The sequence below is a fragment of the Protopterus annectens genome, chromosome 11.part0, assembly GCF_019279795.1.
Source record: "Protopterus annectens isolate FY-2018-M chromosome 11.part0, PAN1.0, whole genome shotgun sequence".
Classification (NCBI taxonomy): Eukaryota; Metazoa; Chordata; order Ceratodontiformes; family Protopteridae; genus Protopterus; species Protopterus annectens.
In genome coordinates, this window is record NC_056745.1 from 608,555,088 (window position 1) to 608,576,625 (window position 21,538).

Here is a 21,538-nt window from a genome sequence, read left to right on the forward strand (position 1 = left end):
ATTCCTGATTGGCAGAAAAGGTTTTATCATAATTTTTTCTGAATTAACTTTCCCTTTCATCATACCTTTAAATGACTTCAACAGTTTAAGAACACCTCCTTATTTAGGAAAACATTCAAATTTTATTCTGGAAAATTCTGGGAATTTAGCCAGGCAACTCTTGTCAATACTTACCCAATGACAGCTGCTTTAGAAAGAGCATGAGAATGTCATAAGCACATTTCGGAAAAAATCTGGTTATCTGAAACACAGATAATACCAAGGAATTCGCAGATGCTTTAGTCTCTGAAGAAGGTCGGTCAGCAATTTATGTTCTCATACATGCAACAGTGATCGAATGATGAGCATCTGTTTTCATGCCTAGGCTGATCCTGAAGTATGTCTCACAAGATCATTGCTCTAGCCTGCTTAACAAATGGTTAACAAATTTAATTCTACTAAGAAGATGTCTTTCAGACATGACTTATGATTTTACACATACTGCTACATCAATGAACAGCTGTATATAAAATGGTATATAGCATGTAATAAATAATTTCACTGTACAGAAATCCAGTGTCACAGACCATAGTGCACCTATCTCTGCTGCCGTAGCATTCTACAACCTATAAAAATGATGTACATCCTTTTTATTATGAAAAGAAATAAAGTATTCATGTGTCATCACAAACGATAGTGCTGTGCTGAAAAGGTAAACATTCTGCATAACACACGATGAACTATACTGAAATTTAGTTTCTATACACCTGACGAGCTTTGCTGTCACGATAAAAGAATAAAAAAAAAGGTCTGTGGAAAACATTTGGGTTGTGAATAGCCAACTATTTGCTGTCTATTGTTTCTCTTTTGCAGTACAAGTAGTCATTGAGTTATCAAAATGCATTAAGAAATGCTTACAACATAGAAATCTTCAATTCCAATACTTCTTCCTTTCTTCCGTCCAAACTGATGGCAATAAACTCCTTTCTGAATAAAAGGCAAGGCATTTGATCTGTTTAGAAAAAAGAAACAGTTAATGTCAGTATGATAATCATGTAATATTATAGTGTACTGCTTTTAAAGCTAATCATATTGATTATGTATGTTTCCAACAGAAAAAGTAAAACGCACCATTATGTAAAACATTTACTGAACAATGAATTAAAGTGTCTCTGAAAAGATGTGACATGCACCACATCTGATGAGTACAATGCTGCAACGTACTTTGTCCCTAACATTATTTGTGAGCTGCTTATTTATAAAAAAAAAAAAAAAAAAAAAAAATGTAAAAAGCTTTGTCCTTCAGTGACACTACCACTGGTATAGGATGCGACCACTGGTTTTAATGTATGCACCTGTACACATACACAGTGTTCCAGCCATTAAAGCTATGGATGGAGACACATGCTATCAGAAGTCACCAAGGGCTAAGTTTAACAGATACTGTCAAGAAGAAATATAAAAATGTATGAATGGATTTCTCTGAATGCTGCAAAATTACAAATGGAAGAGTATGAAGTAAGATGAACTGCAGTACTGTGCACACCACATATTGTGGTGCACAAGTCACAGACTTTTCAGGAGCACTTTAAATAGAGAGAAGGCAGCAGATGTCATTGATGTAATGGGTGAAAAATGGAGACAAGGCAATGGAAAATAGAAGGCATCATTACTATAAGCTGAACGAAGAAGTATAGGGTAGGTGAAGAAGCCTGGTACAGGAGCAGGGTAAGATGTTGGGGAGGATATTGGTAGACAAGGAGGAAAGTTGGCTTAGATATATGGAGGTTGCAATACAATAAATGAGAACAGGAATGGCATACTAAGGCAGGTATAAAGGATATAGTACAGTCACACATGTCAAACTTTGGAGTACTATAAGCTGGTGCTCATGCCTGTGACATTCTGAAGGAGGAGGATTAGGGAGATGTTATGTTAGTTACAACAGTATGTTATGTTTAGATTTTCCCTAAACACCTGTTGTTACATTTTTAAACATTATCACTATATCCAAATTCATTCTCACACAGACACAGACACACACACACACACACACACACACACACACACACACACACACACACACACACACACACACACACCGGGAGTCTACTGGATGTACCCCCTCAGAACATGACTAACACAATATCTTATCTTCTGTCATCATTATACAACAAAACAAATTTTCACAGTTCAGTTGCTATAAAACATTAACATCGTAAATTAACTTCTGAAGTTTAATCTGTTTCTATCATCCCTGCAAGATACTGTCTTGTCTCCCTCTTGCACATATTTAGATTTTCCATTTCACCACCCACTGTCCCACTCATCTAAGTATATAGACTTTGTTGTCACATTTCCCCCTGCTGCCTGCCTGCTATTAGCCTCCTGGAACCAAATGGCCCATTTATTCTCCATCACTAGGTCAAGAAGCAATTGAGATGGGTCATCATTAAGGCAGCCATCAGGATGACTTCTGTCTTTTGTACCTTAAGCTCTACAATGCCCTGGTCCTGCAACAGTCCAAGGGAGGGACATGCAATGGCTGTCAAGATTGCATTTTCTCTCACTTCCACAAGGGGCAGAAGCTGAAAGAACACCTCACCTACCCTGCAGAAGTCAGAGCATGGATGTTTCCCCAATCTTCACCAGGGAAATCCAGTCAATGTGTGTCTGCCCACCCTCCTTCCCTTCCCAGGATTGGTAATTTCATTCTTCCCAGCCTACCCAATCAAAACGCATAGCTGATAATCAAACTCAGGGCACCTGGAATGTAATCAGGGCTTTTTTTCTCTATGTTACTGCACAGACATCTAACTATATACTTTCAGTCCTTTTACCTCAACTTGGGAACCCAGAACCTATATATCTTAAAACTTTCCAAACCTCCTATTTCTCTTTACTCCACCCGCAACCACTGCTTCTCTACACTTCAAACATGCTGATCCTATACTACTTTGGCTCTTCCTCCATTTTCCTTTCAAAAGCAGTCTATCTTTCACCACTTCCTTAACCACCCCAAAAAATGCCATTGTCTATAACTCATGCTCTAAACCACTCTCCACTTTAACTACTCAGCTATTTCAAAAATGTCATTGACAGTTCTTCACTCCAAAATTTCCATCAAAAGCAAAATGAATCTGATATTGGTCCTTTTTTTGGTTTCCATCTATTCTACCATTTTTTAATCTACCCATCTGAATTGTTCTTCCGTCATTCTCCATTGGAGGCAACAGTGATTCTACTTTCCATGTGCGGTCTAACTCCTAATTCTATAAATCCCTCTCAGACCCGTACTGTATTCTCTCTTTAATTTGCTCTACCATGTCTCCATCCTTCTTTCCTGGTCATCTTGTCATTTTCTTTACTCACTAGCTATACTCTGGTGTACTACCTTCACTCACTTTTCCATCATTCCAGTTTTATTCTCTTTTCTCCCAACCACTAGTAAAAATTTCTTTGTCCTTTACTTATCATCTCAGGTATTCTCCTTCTGCACAAAAATTAAGAACCAATAACCACCTAATAACCACTGTCTTTTAACTTTACCTCAGTATCAGCTTCTTTCTCTCCCAAATCCTTAATTATTCCTCTTATTTTCTTTGTTCTGCTGGACCCATGGCTACTTAGATTTATTTAAATACATTTCCCTTTTTCCTCCTCATTCATTTATTCTCAGCTATAATTCTGAACATCCTATATGTCAGTCAGTCACCTCCTTTAATACCATACTCTGAAAACTCAGTATGTTCCTTTCCTCTCCTGCCTCTATTAGCTCTGTCACATATCTTTTCCCATTATACCTTGATTACAGTATTTTAGCGACACCTTTTTCAACTTTTTAAAAGTACCTACGGCCTCTACTCATCCATGTCTCCCAGTTAACCACATAACCGGTATTCAGCATCCCCTATTTCTCTATATATCCTATAAATCAAAACCATTGGCTGCCCTATTTATCTTCTCTTCTCCTATAGTGAATATAAAATGTACACACTCCTGTTAAAATGTCAGGTGTTTGTGATATACAAAATGACAAAAAACGCAACCGCCAGTCACTATAACAGTCCAAGCTTTAATTAAACACTAATCACTTTTACCCAATGTCATCCTGGGCTTCCTCAGAGTGTATTACTTTCATCAGTCAGCCCATTTAATTACTAATAAATCACATGATTTCTCAGTTCAACATGAAAATTATAAATACACATACAAAAATCCTTTACAAGTCGTAAAACATTAAAATATTCAAGTAAAACCAAAAAAAAAACAAAAATAAACAACGGAGGGCTGCTAGTTGTATATATTAAACAATATCTGTTAAAATATATAAAATAGGAAACCTTTATACAAATCATAGTTGCAGTGACTTTAATTTAATTTCAAAACATTAGTCACAGTGCAACTATCATTAATACCTGTCTTGGTAGTAGCATTTACTCTAAGCTGCCATTCCATCTGTACTCTCTCAACATTAATTTTTACATCACCTCCTCTCTGAGAAGGAATGACACTGTCAATAACAAAAAATGTAAATTTCCTAATGTTTTCACAACCTAAACTGTGCATATATAAGGCATTTTTGGTCTTATTTGTTATGTCCCTTATATGTTCGGCTACTCTTTCCTTTAACTTTCTTATAGTCTTACCTACATAGAAAGCTGAACATGAGGTGTATCTTGCAATATAAACAACTAAGTTGGTATTACAATTACAATGCCCTGGGCATGAAATACTTTGGCCATACCCTTCTACCACCACATAAGGTCCTTCATTTATGTACTTACATACTCTACACGTTACATTTTGTCTTCTTAGAATTATAGTTTGACTCTTTGTAACTATAGTCTTTTCAAGAAACCCTTTTAGGTTATGCCCCCTACTGCAGTAATTTTCAGGGATCCACCCAAAATTTGTTTCAAACTCTCATCAAAAAACAGGTCCCAGTATCTGTTCAGCATTTCTCTAAAATTCCCTGTCTAGTGGTTGTATGGAAGTATTAACTTTCTTTAATTTTCCACTACATTTTTATCATTTAAGGATGTCCCTTTCGGGGTCAACAGAATAGGAACAAATTTTACTGTTCTCCTTTTCAGAACTTCATTCTAACCTTGATTAAGATTCTAGCCGTGTATCCCCTTTCTTTGACCATCCCTATTAATTTGTACATTTATTAACTGAAAATAATTTCATCACTAATTAATCTAGAGATCCTGACCATTTGCCCTTTAATCACACTTCGCTTCTGGAGTAGAGGGTGACAATTGGTGTAATGAAGCAGGGCATTTGAATACGTTTCTTTCCTATTTATAGTGGACTCTAGTTTTGAACTTTCATTATTCTTGAACAAACAAATATCCAAAAAATCCATTGCCTCTACACTTGTTTTTCACATGAATCTCAGAAATGCAGTGGTGTTGCTCAGATATTCAACAAACCTGACCATTTCTTCCTCGGTACCTTTCCAAAGCAATAGTGTATCATCAAGGTACCTGTACCACTCCATCACTTTGCCCATAAATGTAGATGGAAAAACTTACCTTTCCTCCCATTCTGACAGAACAAGATTTGCATATATGGGGGCACGCCTAGATCCCATTTCCACCCCAGTGGTCTGACGAAAATATTCCCCCTCAAAATACAGGTAATTATTTTTCAGAACCACTCCATCAACAAGTTTCTTTTCACATTGTGTATGCCTTCAATAGTCATTAAAGCATCGCCAAATAGCTCAGTTCCTTCAGTATGCCATTGAATGTAGCAAAGATGAAAGCCTCTTTTATACACAAGTCTCTCAGAACCTCTAGACAATGCCAGAAGTCCATAAGGATCTGTTTTTTGTACCTTATAACTTTCTTACAGTGCAAATCTATGTATGTTGCTATAGGCTCTTGCCTTTGAATTCCTTGCTGCTGCTATAGTACGCAAAGGGGGGTTGTTTAAATCCTTGTGGATTTTTGGTATACCAAAAATAACAGGAATTACTGGTGTCTCAATGGTCAAAAATGCATATTATTTTTCATCTATAACTCTTATGGGTCAATAGGTCATAAAGAAACCAATCAATTTTTGTACCTATTGATCTCAGTAAGCGTAGCTACCTCATAGGTACTGTGGTCGTTCAAAAGATGTAGCAGTTTTCCTGTATAGTCTACTTGGTTCATTATAGCTACCCCCCCCCCCCCACCAGGAATCTGTACTCTGTCAACTCTTGTTTAAAAACTTCCTTTCATTTTCTGATATATTGTCTTCTTTTTTTTTGTCACCTGAGTTTTCAACATCTTACATATTTCTTTTTCACATATTTTTTCAAACTGGTCTATTGCTGAATTTACAGGTGGCATAAATGTACTTCTCCTTTTCATAAAATCAGTTCTAACTACATTGTCATTATTTCTGGCAGAAAAAAACATGGCCAAATTTAGTTGCCTAGTATACAATTTTAAAGTTAATAAGCACCTTTCCTATGTCAATTTTAAAATCTGGAATAAATGCAAAGCCTTTTCTTAGCAAACTCATGTGAGTGTCATCAATTCTTTAAAATCAGAAAAGTTATAAACAATTGTCAATAGTAGTCACAGACACCACATTTCTCTCTTCTACAGGAAGGTTGGCTTCAAAAAATATCTGTTACTGATATATCTCTACATATGGTCTCATATTGTTTCTTCTCCCAAACTGTTGAGGTGGGTACCAGTTTTTGGTTTGGTTCTGATAACCTCGTTGCCCCTGTTTCCTGTTCTGTGACCTCTAGGATCTGCTCAAAGGTGGTGCCTCCTCTAAAAATTATTATTTTCTCTAACAGTGTTTGTTCTTCCATTAACATTGACATTGTTAAATTGTTTGTTACTTTGCACAGTTTCACTAAAATCATTTAAAACATCTGTTATAACAGGCAGTGGATAAACACATAATCATTAGTGTCTCATGTTCCTTTCTTTCCTCTCCAAGCTAGTTTTAACTAGCTTATCTGCCTCAAAAAATATTTTGTTAAACTGAGTTCTACTGCAATCAAATAAAAGGTCATTTGTAATACTGTCATTTAGTTCTGTAAGCTGTTTCTCTATGTCAACCAACTTACGTTCATTTTCTCTGATTAAAATTCTCATTATGTCCATTCCTGTCTGGTCAAACAACTCCAACAGTTCATGGTGCATTAAAGAGTCTTTTATAGTTCCATTCGGAAATTTCCATACTCTTAGCCCTTGGGAACATGTAACTCAAGAGATCTTTTCAGAAATAAATTGTCTATCTGCACATTCTTTAGTTTCCTGGTTAGCTTCTCAAAGGCATTCAATTGTTCCTGGAATGTACCAAACCCTTCCAATCTTGTGGAGGGAGCTGAAAAGATCTCTTGAGTTACAACATGTTCCCAAGGGCTTAAGACTATGGAAATTTCTAAATGGAACTGTAAAAGACCCTTTAATGCACCATGAACTGTTGGAGTTTGACCAGACAGGAATGGACATAATGAGAATGCAACCAGCTTATTGTACATTTTTTTTATATATATATTTTTCCCCTAACAGATTTTTTTTCAATTGAATTGTACAGGTTATAGGTCACATTAAAGGTGGGGAAAGATTGGAAATGAATGATTTATTGTGGTTTCATTTTTTTATATCACAAAAAAAATGGTATTTTAACAGGAGTGTGTACACTTTTTTATATCCACTGTATATCCTTGTTACAAGAGTTCAGCTAAAAATTCCAAGACTGATGGAATGGGAGCAGAGGAAGGATCCAAGCCCTTGGCCATTGCCCAAAATAAAAAGTGTTTCCATTTACTGTTGTAGATCTTCTTTTTAGTAGGTTTCTGAGAGGCTGCTATTATAGCAACAACATTAATGGGAAGCCTGGCATCTTTGGCTAGAATCAAAATTGGGGGAACCAAGCAGTTTGTTTCATAGTTTAGTACTAGGCTATCTGCCCTGGGGCATTTATAAGCCTAGCCATAGTGATGTGGCTTTCACCACCCCATGTAATGGTACAAAAGTGTACAGAATACATTTAGAATATTGTGCCTCTGTCTAGTAGTGACACAGTGAAGACCCCCTTACATAATAGAATTAGTTTACTGTGCCTCTGTCTAGTAGTGACACAGAGATGACCCCTGGGGTAAACCTACGATCTCCCATCCACTCGTCAAGATTTCTCTTGAAGAAAGTTAGTGAGGGGCTCTGCCTAACATGAACTGGGATTCTGTTCCAGAGTATGAGAAGCCTCTGAGTTATGAATCTGTCCCTCCAGCATGTCCTATTCATATTTGTGCTGAGGTTTAAATCTTTAGCTCTCGTGGTTCTGATGGATTTGGATTTTTTGAGGTGGAGCATGTCCATCAATTCCTGATTGGACATGGCCTTGTACGTCAGGCACAGATCACCTCTGAGTAGGTGGTATGCTACTGAATACAGCTGGAGTTTCTTTAGTCTGGCAGCAAATGACATATGTTGGAGACCCTTGATCCTCTTGGTGAGGTACTTTTGGGGTCTCTCTAGCTGTTGCAAGTGCCGGGTGAGGTACATGCCAAATGGGGCATTGTACTCAATCATGGGCCTGATAAGGGAGGAGTATAGGGGTACAATGACCTCCTTTGATCTGGATGTGAATCCCTTCATGATAAGGTGGGCAAGGTAGAAAGTCTTACTAACCACTTTGGCAACGTGGGTGTCAAATGAGAGGTCACTATCGACTTGGGTCCCCAGGTCTCTGATTACTTTTTCCGTACTCAGTGGGTTACTGTCTATGTGATAATTTGTGGGTACTTTGTTTTTCCCAAAGGGGATGACTATACATTTTTTGGCATTTAGTTTAAGGCCATGACTCTGGCACCAGTTGTCCGTTTCAGTGAGGCCTTTCTGTAGGATGTATGTGTCAGCTGGTGTATCGACTATGGCGCCTAGTTTGCAGTCATCTGCGAACTTTGTCAGCCACAACCCTCCCATGTTTGCTTTCACATCTGAGAAATAAATGCCGAACAAGAGGGGTCCCAGGACAGAGCCCTGTGGGACACCATGGCAGACTGATCCAATGCAAGCAGTTTGGATGGATGACAAAAAAATGTTGAGATATTGATCCAGCACCCATGGTGGATGTACTAGTAGAGGACATGGGAAGGGGAACCATGTTTGTCAGGACTGAAACAGAGCAATGAAGATTACTTTGGCCTTGCACTGTCTGACTTTCTAAATTAATTTGTTCATGAGTGGTAATGGGGGAAAGGCATACAGGAGCCTGAGGGGGTCAACTGTAGACTACAGAATCCCTAGGTGATTGACCCTGTGGAGGGATCAGGGCAAAGTAGCTGCTGCACTTGTTGTTCGGGTATGAAGCAAATAGATCACAGCAAGGTTGGCCTCAGCAGCTGAAAATTAGGATTGTCACTTTGGCTTGAGGGACCACTCATGAGGAGTTAGAATAGTTCTGCTCAAGTTGTCCAACAAATACTGGAACACCCCACAATTTGCACCGCTATCCAAAATGGTGTGAAGACCTCACCCATTGCCAAACTCTCACGGCTTCTTGACACCGGGGATAAGAATGGGTTCCTCCTTGTTTGTTGATGTACCACACTACAGCCATATTGTCTTATTGTATGGAGATCACACCCTTGGGGAGGAGATCTTGGAAAGCCTGCAATGTGAGGAGGACCACCATCATCTCCAAGACATTGATGTGAAGACTGGCCTCCATATCTGACCATGTATCTTGGATCATTCTCCCTTTGAAATGCCTCCCCCACCCCACCCCACCCTAGAAGGAAAGCGTCCTTGGTGACTACTGCTGTTGTTGTGACAGGATGGAAAGGTAGTCCTTGTGTTATTGATGGTGAGGTAATTGACCCTGCGATGTGCTGTCTGAAAATTCTTGTGAAATGAATCCTGGCATGCAAAGGATGAAACTTCTGAGACCACTAAACTGCAAGCATCCATTGAAGAATTCACATGTGGTATTAAGCCATGGGAATCATTAATATGGCAGAAGCCATGGAGCCTAGTAGACGTGATATCAATCATGCTGGGGGGGGGGTGAGGGTGATATATCACCTGTGAGGCCATCTGAAACAGGGAACAAACTCTGTGTTGTGGGAGACTGACAATTTGAACAGTGGTATCAAGGACGTCATCTAATAATCTCCATCTGTTGTGCTGGAAGTAATTGTCACTTTTGAAAATTCACTGATATGCCAAGATCCAATAAGCACTGGAGGAGAAGGTCCAGGAGATGTACCAGAAGATGCCTGGATGTAGCGGTTAGCAGCCAATCATCTAGGTAAGTGAAAACTTGGATCCCAAGCAAGAATAAGTCTACAACCACCACTGCCATTTATTGGTGAACTTCCTGGGGGCTGTACTCAGACTGAATGGCAGGGCTCTGAACTGGAAATGATTGGCTCCCAGCTGGAAAGGGAGAAATCTCCTGGACTGCTTCTCTATCGTCACATAATAGTAAGCATTCTGGAAATCTACTGAGCACATCCAATTATCCTTTCTCAGAAGAGGCAGTAAGGACTGAATTGTGACCATCTGGAATTTTATCTGTTTTACAAACTGATAAGAGATGACTAAGATCCAAAATTGGTCTCAGGTCCCCTGTTTTCTTTGGAACTAAAAAGAACCTTGAATATACTCCGGATCCTAGTTGGTCTTTGGGACTGTCTGGATTACTCTTTTTTTCTAGCAGCTTGGAAATTTCCAGTGCTGCTGGTTCTCATTGACTGGTTGGAACACCAGAAATCACTTTTTTATTTACAGCAGGACAAGAAAGCGGTATGGAATAGCCTCTGGAAATTATGTTTTGCACCCGATTGTCTCTAGTTACTTTTAGCTAGGCTTGGCAGTATAGAGATACATGTCCCTTGACTGCCTCCAGAGTGCAGCAGTTGGGCAAACTACTGAGGAAGCTGAACGGGTCTACTGGAAAGGGACCACAGAAGCCCTGATAGTGTGTGTGATTATGTGAGGTACTGTCAGCTATGCCAAGAGAAAAAGGGCAGTGGATGTGCAACATATGCCAGCATGTATATCAAACTGATTTGTACAGATGCTTGTGTTAAAAATGTACCAACAGTATGTCCTGCTGGACAGAAAAAGAAATACACTTGTAAGCTAGACTGTATTATAACTATTGAAATTACTATTGCAACACAGGATATTGGAAGAGAAGAGATTAAGCTCAGCTCCAGCTAACTTTGAAAAATAGTATGAAATTAAATTACTTAATTTAGGCCATGAAGACTGTATATTACAGTTCTGTTTGCAGCCAGAGATGAAATATCTGTGTCAGAGAATGTTTTATTAGCTCCTGTAGAAAGAGTGGAAGTGTTTAATTGTTTTACGACTTCCAGAAGCTGCAACAGATAGTAGCAAAGCTCTGTGTGTATGGTACCACATACGTGTGAGATTATGGTTCAATTTCCAATAATGGGGTTAGTATAGGAACCAGAAGTCAGATGACCAGATGTGTGTGATGTCATTCTGTAATCCATCACAAAAATTATGTTTTAATTCTAGATGAGACTGAAGTCTCAGGGCAGTCTGTTTTTGGAACCTGACAAAGAAGGAAGACCACTCACCTACTTCATCTTGCCTTGCTCTAGTATGTAACCATGGAATAGTAATTCTTTAGATCAGTCAGGAAAATATAGTGAGATTAGTTAAGTACTGCTTTTCTGCACCTATTCATCTGTGTTATTTTAATATTTCCTGTGATTGAAACTCTGGTGTTTACTGTAAATAAATACTTTTTCATGTTCATTTATTAATTATTATTAAATATATTTAAATGTTTCATTGTGGCTGATCCTTCAGAGACTATTTTAACCCTTGAGAGTACTTATATCCATTTGGCACCTCTGTGGCCACTCCTGAAAGCCTTACTGCATTGGCCAAACACTATCACTTGTATTAATATTACTTTCACCCAGTATTATTGTACAGTAACTGGCTTTGACATGTCTGGTGACAGCTGATGCAGAGAGATGCATTGGGAAATACTGCGTGTATCTATTTTTGTTCCAAGTGAATGTCCCCCATTAGTGTCAGTGGTGAGGATTCAGGCTCCTTGATTACTAGCCCAGAGAGGGGATGTCACAGTGTGGTATGCCTCTGCCTCTTACATAAAATCCATTAGCATTCCCTCCACCTCTGCCATATAGAGGTCTATTGCCAGGAGAATCTTGGTAAGAACTCTGTGACTTGTGAAACCACATCTTTTTTTCCTGCCCTCTGGTTCCTTTGAGGGGTGGAAAAATGAATGCCTACTGCAGAGACAGTCTTACGATCCTGTTGACACCTGGTCAAGGTATCTTCAACTTTGGGCCCAAAAGGTGTGGAGCCATTGCAAGGGGCTTTGATGAAGGAAGTCTTAAAGCCTTCCACAAAATCACAGAGAGACATCCAGGCATGTTGTCTGACTGTAAGACTTGTGCCTGCCACTCTGACTGAGTCATCAGCTGCATTAGATATGAGATGCATAGTTATGTTAAAAGTTGACTGCATAGTTGAAAGCTGGGAGTCCAGAGTCTTTTGAATGTCTGCAGGCAAAACTCCAGAAAGAGACTTGGAAACTTCATTGTCAAGTCCCTCTGAAATCTAATAACATAAGCAAGACAGTTCAGTTACCTAAGTGCAAAGGTTACTGATAAGTATGTCCATTTCCCAAATCTATCCAATGCCCTAGATGCCCTGCTGGTAGGATGAACAGAAGAACTCTCCTCAGATAATTCCTTCTTTGTGCCTGCCACTACAAAGAAGAACTTTCCTCAGATAATTCCTTCTTTGTGCCTGCCGCTACAACCATGGCATCCACCAGGGACCTTTACTCCAATGCTTTCCATCCTTGGGAGCTTGCAAAATTCTGTCCATTTTTTGGGAATTGGTTACACCATGTCATACTCCTTCAAAGCCCATTGTGCCATAAGATCAACCAGTGGATCAACAAGTGGTGCCACCCAAGATGAAGTTGAGCTGGCACCAAAGGCTTCTAGAAATACATATTCAGCAGTAGAGGGATCTTTAATGGATCAACCCCCTCTCTGTTTCATAAGTTCAATAATTTCACCAAAAATGATGTCCTCGGAGGGAGAACTGGGTGAACCCTCACCTTCATCCACATCTGTATCTTTTGTGACAGACTGTGGGGAAGAATCTATATGCTTTCACTTGCATGTCTGCTTCTTGTGAACTGATTCTGTTGGGAAGACAGAAGGTTCAGAATCAGACTGGGAACTGAGGTAGCAAGTTGTTCCATAAGCCTGTGGTGATGACTGTTTGGCAAGATAAGAGGATACTGTAGTTGCAGGATCCAACTGGAGTTTGCGTGGAAATGAGCTCTAAGAAAGTTTCTTCTGCTGGGATAAACCCCAAACCCTTTGTACTACCTGAAGTTTGGGTGGAAATGAGCTCTAAGAAAATGTCTTCTGTTGGGGTAAACCCAAAACCCTTTAAACTACCTTGAAGACTGAAGTAGTCACTGCAGCCAAGGCTCTCTCCAGATTTGAGGAAGAGAAACTCTGACTCCTGTCATCCCTGGCCCTGAAGTAGACCTCGGATTCAAGCTGTCTAATGCCGTATCCCCTAAGTAAAAGACAGCTCAAGTGGCTTCATGTTCCTTCCCAATCCATGGGCATCAGAGTTGAGAGGGACAAAGAACTGTTGGTGAAATTGAGGGAATTGCCAGTACTGAAAGAGGCACTTCAAAATGGATCTGATACAGAGCCAGAGGATAGAGTGCAACAGGCAAAAGAAGTGGAGGAGCAGGATGACCAGTGGTTGGAACATTCCCTGAGGATGGTATAAAAAAAAAAAAAAAAAAGCTTAATCTGTTTCCACAAGAACGTTATCATCTTGTTGATGTCGTACTTTGTCAAGCTCAGAGATGATTTGGTAGACACAGCCACTGAATAAGATCTGGAGGATATTTTCTCTTGCAAGTTTAGAGAGTGCAATCTGGGGCTCACCAGTTCCAGAGAAAAACATAGCCAAGGGTAGGATGAGCAGGATCAAGAAACTGTCAGTTCCTACCTCCTAGCTGATTTTGGTATGGGTCCAATTGGAACTTAGAGATCTGAGGATTATATTAGATCTGAGAGAGACAGAAGAAGACTTGCATTTTTCTTTTTCTTTAAGTTTACATTTTTCTTTCTCCCTCTCATCCTTGTCTGGGGCCTTATCTGAAGATCGAGCCCTGTTGTGCTTCTTAGCAGGGAGGTAAAACGTACAGTTGTGTACACGTACCATAAATGTAGATGTTTGAGTGCATTCACTATTGCAGTCATCACATTTGGGTTATCCCTGCCAGGGAAGCCCTTGGCCGGCCCGAATACCAGAGACTTAGTATTTATGCGTTGGTTGCTGTCGCTTGAGGATTGACATCAGGTCATCAGTGGTATAAAGTAAGGTAGCCGACATTACATCAGTTTTTCTTGCCCTAACCTGTCAGAAGCCCACAAAGTAGGAGGCCAGGTTCTGGTGGAAGAACCCCACCAGTGAAAAATAAATACCAATATGAACTGTAGCTGGTAGTCAACAGACTGAAAACATTTAGAAAAAAAGAAAAAACAATTACCGAAACCAGTGCAGTTAACCATTTATTGCAATCCAAAGTACTTGCAATTCAAACAACTAAGCACTTTCGCCAGATAATCCAAAGGCATCTTCAGAGTTGTTTAAACATGGTCTCCAAACAGGTTAAATAGTAACATATACTGTTTGTAACTACACAAGCACCCACCCACAAGTTTTCCTGAACAAACTTTTAAAAAGACAGTGGGAAACTGAATGTATTTTAAAAACAAAATATAGTGAAAGAATTTTGTCCTATAGTAGATTCCTTGATGATATATTAATATTGTGGAAAGGGGATGAGCAAGAAGCGGATAAATTTGTGAAATATCTTAATGGAACTACCGATTTTTTGAAGTTCACTAGTACATGGAACAAAAATCACATTAACTATCTAGATATCAGTTTATCAAATGAGGAGGAAAATTTACAAAGTGCAATATATATGAAGGCTACATATTCACACACACTGCTGGATTTTAATAGTAACCATCCATACTATCAAAACCGTAGTGCAGTCAAAGGGCAGATGGTACGACTATCAAAAATAATTAGTAGTGATGAAGTCTTCCATACAGAAATGTACAACCTTATAGGAATGTTTCTGGAAAGGGGCTACCCTTTAAAATTATTGTTGAATAACGAATGTTTGCACCTATCTTGTTGTCTGAGTGGCAGTTTAAAGACAAAAATAAAGACTTGGTACAAGAGAACAATATGACTAATGCCATGGTTTTGGAATACAATGATAGCAGTTCCAAGATTGTTGGCATTGTCAATCAATGTTGGGAATTATGTTTCCAGGGGGACATGTTAACAATTCTTGGAAAAAAATAACCAAATAGTCTTTAGTAGGGGGAGAAATATAAAGAATATACTAGAGACCAAAATAAATAAACTTGTATATAAATCCCACATGTCCAAATGTGAGAATTGTAAACTTTGTAGATATATAAATGATGGACCGTATGTCTTTATTCAGGGCAGTGACATTTCCATTTCATGTCTAGGTAGGGTCAACTGCAACACAACGCACGTAGTATATGTAGCTACTTGCTTATCCTGCCCCGGTTTCTATGTGAGCAAAACCATTCGTAGATTGAGGGACAGGATAGGTGAACATGTAAGGGCTATAAGGAATAAAGACATACATAATGCTCTTTTCATACATTCCGAAAGATGCATTAATTTTAAAAAGTTTGTGTTTTTTGTGATAGATAGAGTTTTCAAGAATGAACATGGAGGTGACAATGATCTGTTCTTGGAAAGTAAAGAATCATTATGGCAGTTGAAGCTAAATGCTTCTATGGAACCTGGTTTAAATGATTTTATTTCCATTAAGCCATTTTTGAAGATTAGACATAACCAAATTGTTTGACATATCTAATTTTCAGGATTTATTTTAAAAAAATCATGCAGAATATAATTTTAATAATTTCAAGTAGATTTAGTATGTTGCTTAATGAATGATTAGGAAGTACTTTGTTACAATGTAAAACATTTTGGAGTATATTTTTTTAAGAAGAATAGGCATTTGATAGATGTACTGTCTTTTTAAAAGTTTGGGCGGGAAAAATTGTGGGTGGGTGGGTGCTTGTGTAGTTACAAACAGTATCTGTTACTATTTAACTTGTTTGGAGACAATGTTTAAACAACTCTGAAGATGCCTTTGGATTATCTGGTGAAAGTGCTTAGTTGTTTGAATTGCAAGTACTTTGGATTGCAATAAACGGTTAACTGCACTGGTTTCGGTAATTGTTTTTTTATTTTTTTCTAAATACCAATATGTCCCTTGTAAGGCAAGGGGAACAACAAGGAAGAATTGTAACAAAAGGAGAAAGAGAAAAAAGGGGGATGGAGGGAGGGAAACCAGGACTGCAACAGTGAATACACTCAAACATCTACATTTATGGTAAGTGTACACAACTGTACTATGTTCTTCGTGTTTCACTGCTGCAGTCATCACATTTGGGTAGATTCCGAAAGCTGAGGAAATGGGTGGAGGCAGTCAAGAAAGCTAGGGGCTGGCTAGGATGCCCTGCAAGACTGCAGAGGCAAACCCTGCCCTGGAATTGAAGAAGAGAGGCAGGTGGTAATGTTTGGTGAAAGTGTGAACAGATGCCCTGGTGGCAGCTTCCAGGATGTCCCTGGTGGGGACTCCTCTGAGGTGGAGGCTTACCATGCTGTTTCGAGCAGAAATGGATGCAGTGTGCTATCCATTTGGAAATGGTTTGCTTGGAGATGGCTTTGCCTTCTGCCCCTGTAGCAAAGTTAACCAGCAATTTATCAGACTTTCTGAATGATTTAGTCCTGTCCAGACAGTATTTGAGCTGTCTGTGCACATCTAGAGAGTGAAGAATCCTTTCCCCCTTGTTCTGGGGATTAGGAAATAAGGTGGACAAATGAATGGATTGATAGAGAGCCACACTGGACACCACCTTGGGCATGAAGTATGGGTTAGTTCTGAGGGATACCCAGTCTGCATGGAAGATGATGAAGGGTTCCACAGCCATGAGTGCTTGCAGCGCAGAGACTCTTCTGGCTGAAGTGATGGCCAGAAGGAAGGCTGTCTTCCAGGAGAGAAATTTTAGCTCTGCAGAAGAAGCTGGTTCGAAAAAAAGGCAGGGTGAGCTTTTCTAAGGCAAAGTTAAGGTCAAGCCGGTGCTGGTGCCCTTCTGGGGTGCCTCAAGTTGCTAGCCCCTGTAAGGAACTGTTTGATCAAAGGGTGTGAGAAAAGGGGCTGCTCAGTGGGAAAATGAGCAGAAATAGCAGAGGCATTAATTTTTATACAGGAGAAAGACAGACCACTGTGTAGTAGGTCAGCTAAGTAATCCAGGATGAGAAAGATGGATGGCTGTGCCGTATTGGCCTCTTTAGCCTGGATCCAGGTGCAGAACCTTTTCCATTTATCTGCATAAGACTTTCTGGTGCTAGGGAGTCTGGCCTCATGGATAACATCCAGAACCTGTTTACTGAGGATGGCAGATTGGTTGGGGGTTAGGGAATAAGCCAAGCTGCCAAACTGAGTGTCTGCAATTGGGGATGCATGAATCCCCCTTCCCTCTGGGTTAGGAGGTTTGGAATCTAAGGCAGATGCCATGGAGGCAATAGGGACAGGCTGCACAGCAAGGGGTACCAGTGCTGTCAGGGCCAGTCTGCAGCTATAAGAATGGTCCTTGGTTTTTCCTCCCTTATTTTGAGCAGTACCCTGGGGATGAGAGGAAGGGGAGGAAAGGCATAGACTGAGAAGTTGACCCAGGGAAAGGACAGGGCATCCACTTTCCAAGCCATGCAGTGATGCTCCCTGGTGCAGAGGCAAGGAGGTCAACCTTTGGGGGTCCCCATTTCTGAGTTATTAGGGTGAAGTTACTTCTGTTGAACTAACAATAGTGTGGGTCAAGAAGGTTTCTGCTTAACTGATCTGCCAGGGAGTTGAGAGAGCCTGGTAGGTATTGTGCTAACAGGTGTAGTTACATGGAAGAGGCTATGAGCCAAAGGGCCATGGCCAGCCTGTATATAGGGTAGGAGTGAGTCCCTCCCTGCTTGTTGATGTACCACACCACAGTAGTGTTGTCTGTTTTGAGCAGGAGAACCCCTGGAGAGTGAAGGGGTTTGAAAGCTATCAAGGCGTGCTGCACAGCCATCACCTCTTTTTGACTGATATGCAGGGGGATTTGCTGTGGGCTCCATTGGACCTGTATGCACCTGCCATCCAGGTGTGCACCCCAAACGTAGTCTGATGGGTCTGTGGTGAGGGTCTGGGCAGCAGGATGTGGGGAGAAGGGCAGTCCCTTGTTGTGGGAGTATGCTGTTGCCTACCAAAGTAATTCCTTTCAGAGGCAAGGAATTATAGGTAGAAGAGTTCCCAAGTCTTGAGAGTGTTGACACCAAAGGCTCTTTAGGTACCATTGAAGTTTCCTCATATGCAGTCTGGCATATGGAATGAGGAGCATGCAAGATTCCATAAACCCCAGAGCATGCAGGATTTTCCTTGCAGAAAGCTGGGGCCTGATGGCCAGTTGAGAGAAGTAGGCTGACAAGAAAATTTGTTTCTCTGGTATAAGAAATGCCATCTGGGATGCTGTGTCTAGAATTGCTCCGAGAAAGATTATCCTTTGGGTGGGCACCTGTTTTGATTTCTTTTCATTGATTGTGTACCCTAGGGAGGTTAGTAGGTTCTTTACAAAGGCCAGGTGCTTAAGCAGCTTTTCCTGGCTGTCTGCCTGAATAAGGCAGTTGTCTAAGTAAGGGTAAATTTGAATATTTCTTTGTCTGCAAAAGGCAATCACTGGAGCCAGGCATTTCATGAAAACTCTGGGAACAGTAGATATGCCAAAGGGAAGAGCAGAGAACTGAAAGTGTTGAGATCTTGCCCTGAAGCAGTGAAATTTTCTGCATGATTCCCTGATAGGAATGTGAAGGTAGGCTTCTTTTAGATCCAGGGTGGCTAGCCAGGCGTCCTTGACAGCATGGGTAGCAGCTGCTGGAGGGTGACCATTTTGAATTTTGGGATCACCAGGAAGGTGTTTAGAATGGATATATCGAGGATGGGGTGCCAGGTGCCCTCTTTTCTGGACACCAGAAAAAGTCTGGAGTAGAAGCCTTGGCCTATCTGTTCTGCAGGAACGTGCTCTACTGCCCTCAAAGAGAGCGGGGAATGGATTTGCTTTTGAGCCTCTGCCCAGTGATATGGTGGTAGATCTGGTAACCCTTTTGGGGTTGGAAGGGTGTGGAAGGAGAATTTGTATCCCTGAGACACAATGTTCAGAAAGCATTGGTCCTTGGTATTGGTGGCCTAGGTGCTTAAGTGAAAGGAGAGTTTTCCTCCTAGGGGCAAGTGAAGGTGGGCAGAGGGGAGGTCGGGAGGAGGTGAGTTATTGTGAGTTCTTACCATAAGGGGTTGGCTTAGAACTCCCTTGTTTTGAAGTGGAGGTAGCCCACTGCTTAGATCTCTGCATTCCCTGGGGCTGCTGTCTGGGGGGTCTGTTTCCACGGGGCCTAGGCTGGGCCTGTTTACGCGGAACAGGAAAGGACCAGTGCTTGGAGGGACAATGCCTGCTGAACCCAGGGGCCTGGACCTGTAAGAAATATTTAACTGTTTGCATAGATTTTGCTTTTTCTTCCATCTTTTTTAAGACCTCTTCTGCCTTAGTGCCTAATAAGTTATCGTTGTGCAAGGGGGCATCGAACAATTTAGATTTGACATGGTCTGGCAGGGGTTGTTCCTTAAGCCATGTGTGTCTTCTAATAACAGAACCAGTGACTGCTGCCCTGCAAGAAGCTTCTAGGGCATCATAACCACAGTGCAAAGCGTGTTTAGTTACTTGACTTGCAGAATGCATTAAGTCTTGAAAATGTTTAGATTCTGCCCAAGCAGTAAAGGAAGACATTTTTTGTTTAAGGAGTTCCATGGTATGTTGCTAATATTTAAGCATATGGAACTGACAATTTAGTGCCCTGATAGCAAGAGTAGCTGAGGTGTATACTTTTTTAGCCCATCTGTCCAATGCTCGGGAATCCTTGTCTGAGGGGGTAGGATTCTTAGCAGAGGTTACTTTAATCTCTTTAGGCCCTTGAGAAATTACCTCAGGGTCAGCTCTAGGATTTTTAAAAAGATATTTGTGTGAGTCAGGGACCCTGTAGTACCTGTCTGGTTTTCTGGGAGCAGGAGGTAGGGTGTCAGGAGTCAAGCTGGATTCAAGGAAAACATCATCCACCACATCCAGGACTGGGGGGAATGGCCAAGGGTCTGTGTTGCGGAAGGACTAGGAATTTCCTGAGTCTCTTTTAGACTGAGGGTAGTCCTGACTCTCACATTGGAAATGCTCCCTTAAAGTATGCAGGGTTTCTCCAAAGGAAAAATCCTCTGGGGAAGAGGCTGAAGAAATGGATTTCTCTGCATCAGAATCCTCACAAGTGGAGAGGGGTTGCATGTCTTCATAGTTAGATGCATCAGATTCATCTGATTCTTGTTCAGACAAAACTACTGGGGAAAGATCTCTTTTCCTTTTTGAGGGGGTAGCTTGGCTTCCCCTGACCAGCATGATAAGGTCTGCCACCATTTTAAACATTTGAGACTGAGGCAAGGAAGCAGGCGCCTGAGAGTGGGTAGTTAGTTTCTTGGGTGTGGTTGGGCCTAAGGAACTCGGTTGTTTTCAAAACAACAGTAGTCGCAAAAGAAGATATCGGTTTGTGTCGAGATTCGGTGGTGCGAAGGACTTCCTTGGAAGCCAGTGCCTGCTCAGCGGCTCTGGACCCATCCAAGGTAGAGACAACCACAGGATCCTTAGATGAAGAAGAGTTTTGCAGCCTACCGGACTCCGAAAGGGTCTTGTTAGTGGCCTGCGAATTAACTGAAGCAGACATCAGGTGCTGCGAAAGCATCTCATTGAGTACCGGAGGACTGACGACTAGCTTAATGGAAGCATTGTCAATAGGTTTGGACCTATGCGGTCTGTCTCTGTCTTTACCTTTTTTTGGAAGATCTGCTGTCGGATAGCCTACCGAAGCCATATCGGAATTCGAGGACTGTAAACAAAAAAAATCTGTCTACAATAAGGGCCTGACAATGTTTAGTTCTGCCATTAAATAAAGCACAGAAGCGACAACGGGGGACATCGTGGTCTGGGCCTACACAAGTGACGTAGTAAGAGTGGAAGTCTCGGTGTGGTATTTGCTTTCCACACGCAAGACAATAATTAACTTTTTCTGACATCGGTTAGTACAAGAAAAAAGGATCCCCAACGGGGTACTTAGCTTTAGAAGACTTCAACTTCAATTCGGAAATGAAAACTCAGGTAGTGGCCAATCGGCATTCATGCGAACTGCTTCTGCTTCGGGCTCCACGGCAAGAAAGATTGATGTAATGGCATCAGCTGCCTTACTTAATACCACTGACAACCTGACGTCAGTCCTCAAGCGACAGCAACCGAAGCAGAAATACTAAGTCTCTGGTATTCAGGCCGGCTGAGGTTTACCCTGGCAGGGATAACCCA

At 40.9% G+C, this 21,538-nt stretch overlaps 1 protein-coding gene across 1 annotated transcript in view; it reads right to left on the reverse strand.

The window, feature by feature from the left end:
* Positions 1-21,538, reverse strand: part of CAPS2 (calcyphosine 2) — a 2,181,571-nt gene that overhangs the window by 741,137 nt on the left and 1,418,896 nt on the right. Inside the window, exon 10 of the mRNA XM_044087229.1 lies at positions 898-991. Within this exon, the coding sequence (XP_043943164.1) occupies positions 898-991 (94 nt within the window). The remainder of the gene's footprint in view (positions 1-897; positions 992-21,538) is intronic.